Genomic DNA, 6,440 nt, shown 5'->3' with positions numbered 1-6,440 from the left:
AGATTTGTGTAGTTTGACAGTCTGTTCGAGGCTGCTCTGCCTCTGTATCTATTTTTGTTCATCAGTTTATGATGGTCTTTATTATCCATAAATGAGTGAGATCATGTTTTTTCATCTATGTTTATTGATCTCAGAGAAGAAGGGAGAGGGAGAGAGAGATAGAAGCATCCATGATGAGAGAGAATCATGGATCGGCTGCCTCCTGCACGCCCCCTATTGGGGATCAAGCCTGCAACGCAGGTATGTGCCCTGACCGGGAATCGAACCGTGACCTCCTGGTTCCTAGGTCGACGCTCAACCACTGAGCCACACCGGCCGGGCTAAAGTCAGTTTTTAAAAACCTATTGATCTTCAAAGAATCAAACTTCCCAACGTCAACTAAAAGGACAGTTGTTTTTTCCCCCTAGCTTTGCAAGTGGGCTTTAGGGATAAGTCGATTCTCAATCTTCCAGGACTGGGAATTGTATTTTTGGACGAATAGTACGAAGACAAAAGTGACGTAGTGGAAGGAACTCACGTTGGTGATGGTGAACTTCTGGATGATGTAATCCGGGCAGGTTTTGTACTCCGTGACCTTCACAAGGACATCTCCGTACTCCCGGGCGCTCTCCTCCATCGACGGCCAGTACTCGGCACACTTGTTCTGCAGGTTAAAGTAACCACGCACAATCCCGGTTTTCAAAACCGCAAGTATTCCTGACTTTTTAAACATTCTCATATATACACACTAGAGGTCCAGTGCACAAATTCGTGCACGATAGGGGCCAGCCGGCCATGGGAGGTTGGCTCCTGCATTGAGCGTCTGCCCCCTGGTGGTCAGTGCGCATCATAGCGACCGGTCGTTCGGTTGGTTGGTTGCTTAGGCTTTTATATATATTTCTTTTTTAAATTGATTTCAGAGAGGAATGGAGAGGGAGGGAGCGATAGAAACATCAACGATGAGAGAGAATCACTGATCGGCTGCCTCCTGCACACCCCCCACTGGGGATGGAGCCCAAAACCCGGACATGTGCCCTTGACTGGAATTGAACCAGGGACCCGTCAGTCCACAGGCCGACACTCTATCCACTGGGCCACACCGGCTAGGGCCCAAGCTCTGTTATGTTTCAAGTATTCACAGGGACTTGTGAAATGGGCTCATAGAACTTATAACAATACTTACAACAGGAAATAGGAATCACATTTAAGTCCAGCAGTTAAGCACTGACACTGCATTCCCATTTACATAGAGGTGCATGTGGACATCTAGGTACACACGTACAAATCTGATTTTTTTTTTTATACGTAGATGAAACGTTTCAATCCAGTGTTCCTCTGATTAAAATAGGGAACCATCTCTCATCACCAAGCAGGTGACTGTGGCCTTTGGAAATGTGACCAGTCACTCTCTCTTCCCAGCCACCCACCCCCCCTCCCCCCAGAGTCATCGGATCCTCACCCTGTTCCCTTCTTCGCATCGAGTGACCATGACAATGACCGTGGCTTTCTGTTCCCAGATCATCCTCCAGAAATCATCCACGGTCTCCTCCCTGGGACCTAGGAGGGGGACACATGCAACCTAAGACACCCCTTCTTTGACGCGCCCCAAAACGGTGCCTCACAGAGAATCCGGGACGGTCGGTGGGTTACCTTGTGCAGCGATGTACTTCCTGGGCTCCTTGTAACCCTGTGCAACAGACACAAAAAAAGGCACATTGTCAACTGAACGCCTGGTCATTCCTTCATGTGCAAAATCGGGGGGCAGGGGGGGCTCGGGGGAAGGACGGTATTTTGCCACTGTTTCTCGGTTGCAAATTTCGCTGGGCATTTCCAATCAGCGAGGATTTTAATAACTCATCCAGGCATTGGACTGGGCTAACCAGGTCAGGTGGCATTTACAAACAACTTACATGACTGGCGTGTGTCTGTGCTCTGCACCCAAGAATGTTTCCATGGCCAAGAAGGAACGGAAGGCAAAGGGCCGAGGACAGAATGGGGAAGACAGACGTCCCCTAACCCTGGCCGTGGGCGTTGTACTCACATCGATGTAGCTGGCGTTGATGTAGTTGGACCCTGCATCTCCGTTGATCTCCGACAGCTCCACGCGGTTGTAGTCATCTGCCCCGGGGAACAGAAACAGGAGTCAGTGATGAAGAACCAAGCCAACGCTGAAGAACCATTTTGGCTCAGCGCGTAGAGCACCGGCCTGTGGACTGAAGGGTCCCCGGTTCGATTCCCGTCAGGGCACATGCCCAGGCTTCCTGCTCCATCCCCAGTAGGGAGCGTGCAGGAGGCAGCCGATCTACAATTCTCTCTCATCATTGTTGCTTCTCTCTCTCTCTCTCTCCCTTCCTCTCTGAAATCAATAAAAATATATTTTTTTAAAATACTGAAGAACCCAGGAGCCCACCCGTCTAGAAACCCCGCTCTCGGCCCCCACGTACAGGGCAGGATGTCCACGTAGCGGTTCTTGTTCTGGTTGAAGGACTTCCGAGCCTCCTTGATGGGGAACTTGCTGAAGACCCGGGGGATGCTCTGAAAGAAGCCAGGATCCCACGGTCACGGCAGATTCTACCGGAGCGGTCTCCCCCTCGCCAGCGACCGCCTCTGTGGCAGCGGGGCGGCCTGGGCCACGCGTCCTTTTCTCACCTGAAATTCGGCCAGGAAGAGTCTCCCTTCATCCGCGATCTTCCTCTTGTACGTTTCCAGCAACACGTCCGCGTGGATCGGCTCCACGTTCATCAGCTGTTTCTCGTCATCTTGAAGCAGATGGAAGAGTCAGGACCAGCCAGGGGCGTGGCTCCCTCTCCGAGGGTCACACGCATCGTTATGTCTACATCTTAGGACTTTAACCCTTGCTGGTTAAGTTAGTAAATGCAAGTGTTGTCATCGTCCGAGGAGGTCCGGGTTAGATAAAAAGTGTTGTTTTCTGATTGAAAATGAATGAATTCAGCCCGGCCGGTGTGGCTCAGTGGTTGAGCATCGGCCTAGGAGCCAGGAGGTCATGGTTCGATCCCCGGTCAAGGGCACATGCCCGGGTTGCGGGCTCCATCCCCAGTGTGAGGCGTGCAGGAGGCAGCCGGTCCATGACTCTCTCTCCTCATTGATGCTTCTCTCTCTCTCTCCCTCCCCCTTCCTCTCTGAATGGATTCAAATGTGTGGGGAGTGTAATTCATCCGTTAAAAAAAAACGGCAAACTTACCCCTTACAACCAGTTCCTGTTCTTCATCCAAATTGCTGGGGAAAGAAGAAACGTACATTTCTATTCTGAAACGTAGCATCTGATTGGCTCTCAACTCATGTTTCATTAATGTGCCACAGGAAGGAGGGAACGGAGGCAGGAAAGATAAAAAGGGGAGAGCAAGGCGGGTGGGGAAGTGGCCCAGGGAGAGAAGGAAGAAGAACGGGGGGCGGGGCGAGGGAGAGGAGACAATGAAGGAGGAGAGGAGAGCAGGGCAAAGGAAAGATGAGGAAGGAAAACATACCAACGAAGGGCTGCCTGCTCCCCTCAGAGAAGAGACGGATTTATTTGAGTGTAAAACGCTGGTTTTTCATAAAATGTAGCTGCCCCTGGCCAAGGGCATGCATACGCCTTCCCACGGCCCACCTTTCTTTGGTCCTGGCCATGCCTACGTCGCTCTGGCCCACTGGGCACGGAGATGAATATACTTTTCGTTGGTCGTCATGGAACGGGATCCATGCCGTCATCAGCGAACGTAGGAAATGTTGGTATTTGATATAAACCAATGGGACCAGGCTCAGCGGTGAGCTGGGCGTCATGCGGCCTTGTCGTTTGTCCCTTCCCCGGTCCCCACCTGGCCTCCCCGGTGGGCGCCTTCCCCATTCTGACTATCTTAGTATTTCTTTCTTTCTTTTGTTTTTTTTTTTTTTCTCACTTAGACATCAACTCTTACCTGGACCTACTCTTGTGCAGGTCATAGATTTTATAGAGAACGACCATCAGGGCGATGGATGTCACAATGATCAGAAACACCAGGAATGCGATCAGGGCTTTGGAATTATCTAGAAGCGAATTAGAACACGCGGAGGGCGGTTACTGAGAGCACAGAGTTCGCCGGATTCTTTGAATCGTCACCTTCAGAATGCGACCCTTTCATCACATTCTCACTTCGTTTGAGGTTTTCAAATAATAATAACAACAACAACAACATATTCAGAATGAGACCAAGTACAGGACATGCCCAGTGTTGTGAATTTTGCCGATATTATTCAGAACCGATACAGACATTTTAAGAATATTTGCAAAACATATTCCCAACAAAAGACTTTATCTAGAATAGTAAAGAAGTCTGACAATTCAATAATAATAAGACAGGCAATTCAATTTAAAAACAGGCAAAAAGGCCCGGCCCACACAGCTCAGTGGTTGAGCATCGACCTAGGAACCAGGAGGTCACGGTTCAATTCCCGGTCAGGGCACAGGCCCGGGTGGTGGACTCGGTCCCCAGTGTGGGGCGTGGACTAGGCAGCCGATCCATGATTCTCTCTCATCATGGATGTTTCTCTCTCTCTCTCCCTCTCCCTTCCTCTTTGAAATCAATAAAAGTATGTTTAAAATACACAAAACAAACACACTTTGTTGCTAACAGGAACAAGGATCTGACAGATAATCATCACTTAATAGTCTGTGCAGGTTAATCCGTTTATGAATTATTTTATGAAATCAACAACCCTTTCATCATTGAATCTCTTAATCTGCATTTAAGAGATTGTGTTTTAATACGGCGCTCATCTTTTGGGGCAACTTAAAATACTATGTTTATGAAAAATGTAATTTAAATGTTTCATAGTTAAACATGATATGAGTGTAAACTATTTAAGCCTGGTAAGTTTTAATATATTTTAAAATATCAATATAATAAATAGCCAAGTAATGACTTACAAGATGTTGATGCAGAAGCACTTTTTGGTGGTCCACCATAATGCCCATTGTGGTAGTAAACCTGAATATCCGTGATAAAAGAGAAAATACTTTTCTCATGTAAATTTTATATATCATAATGTAACATATACATTATTTCTCATACAACACTTTTTTAAATTTTTATTAAGAGTATACTGGTTATCTTGAATTGAAAGTCGAAACTCTAAGGTGATGTCAGTATCTTATGAAATATTGTTAAAAAGAATATATTTAACAGTGAACAAGATGTAAAGAAATCTGAGCCCATTTAAGCCATAATGCAAGTTATAATTCACAAGAGTAAAGGAGCCGAAGGAATAAGACCTAGGCAAGCACATCAACACATTCATAATTTAGAGTCAAATTCCCTAATAAGAGGGTAATGTCTTGGCGTTTTTCTTAAGATGGAAATATCTCCCATGTTGTGTTAACAAGAGCTATACATAAAAAGCACACAAGGCCCTGGCCGGTGTGGCTCAGTGGATAGAGCGTCGGCCTGCGGACTGAAGGGTCCCGGGTTCAATTCCAGTCAAGAGCACATGCCTGGGTTGCAGGCTCGATCTCCAGTAGGAGGCAGCCAATTAATGATTCTCTCTTATCATTGATGTTTCTATCTCTCCCTCTCCATTCCTTTCTGACATTATATATATGTGTGTGTGTGTGTGTGTGTGTATAAACTAAACTAAAAAAATAAAAAGCACATAATGATGATCTGGAATAGATCAGTCAGATAAAGGGAATATCTTGATATCCTATTGAAGCTCAAAAATATTCTGACAAAATTCTTGCTTGAAACCACTGTTGTTAGCACCTGTGGTGGAAAGTTTGGAGTCAAACTTTCACGACTTTTGGGGTGTGATGGGGTCAGACCCCAGCGCTTCCTGAGGCCCGGTGGGCGCTGGCCTCGGTTATGGGAGCTCTACAGAGCCGTCGTGACGACGTGACGACGGGGATCAGAGCTCCAGGGGGAACAGGAATGGCCGTCTCACCTCAAAGGTGTACTGTGTTGAGTAGTGAAGATCCGTCACGTAGAATTTGCACTCTCTCTTAGAGTCACTTGTAACCGGGGCGCCCCCTGTTTTGACATCCAATTTGTAGTCACCGTCGTCGGGGCCATTGAATTCTATCGGCGGGACACAGGTTACCTCCAGGCTGTTGTCAGACAACGCCTTCACCTTGATGTCCTGGACCCTGCTGGGCTCTGTCAAAAGGAGGAAAGATGGGTTCCTCGTGGGGCCCATGCCTGTCTACGTTACCTGACACTCGACGCGCGCGTACAACAGGAGCCGTTCTAGGTGGTGGTGGGGGGGGGTGAGAAAGTGACCACAGTCCTCCCGTGAAAACAACGGTAGCAACACGTCTGAAAATAGATCACCGCTTCATTCGGGGAACAGGAGCGCACGGGTTGTAATTGGAAGCCTTGGGCGTTCATGGCTTCCCATAGGGACAGAGTGGAAAAGAAGAAGAGGAAAGGAGAGGAGAGAAGAGGACAGGAGAGAAGAAGGTAGGGGAGGGGAGGGGAGGAGAGAGAGAAGAG

At 47.9% G+C, this 6,440-nt stretch overlaps 1 protein-coding gene across 1 annotated transcript in view; it reads right to left on the bottom strand.

Annotated features, from left to right (window-relative positions):
* Positions 1 to 6,440, bottom strand: part of PTPRC (protein tyrosine phosphatase, receptor type C) — a 32,062-nt gene that overhangs the window by 11,187 nt on the left and 14,435 nt on the right. Inside the window, 10 exon segments of the mRNA XM_015568444.1 lie at positions 518 to 643; positions 1,439 to 1,536; positions 1,630 to 1,666; positions 2,021 to 2,097; positions 2,424 to 2,514; positions 2,629 to 2,738; positions 3,182 to 3,216; positions 3,894 to 4,002; positions 4,883 to 4,943; positions 5,893 to 6,104. Coding sequence (XP_015423930.1) covers positions 518 to 643; positions 1,439 to 1,536; positions 1,630 to 1,666; positions 2,021 to 2,097; positions 2,424 to 2,514; positions 2,629 to 2,738; positions 3,182 to 3,216; positions 3,894 to 4,002; positions 4,883 to 4,943; positions 5,893 to 6,104 — 956 coding nt within the window.

Source organism: Myotis davidii, unplaced genomic scaffold, assembly GCF_000327345.1.
Source record: "Myotis davidii unplaced genomic scaffold, ASM32734v1 scaffold685, whole genome shotgun sequence".
NCBI classification, from domain to species: domain Eukaryota; kingdom Metazoa; phylum Chordata; class Mammalia; order Chiroptera; family Vespertilionidae; genus Myotis; species Myotis davidii.
The sequence above is the reverse complement of the archived record's forward strand: the minus strand, read 5'-3'. Positions and strand labels throughout refer to the sequence as shown.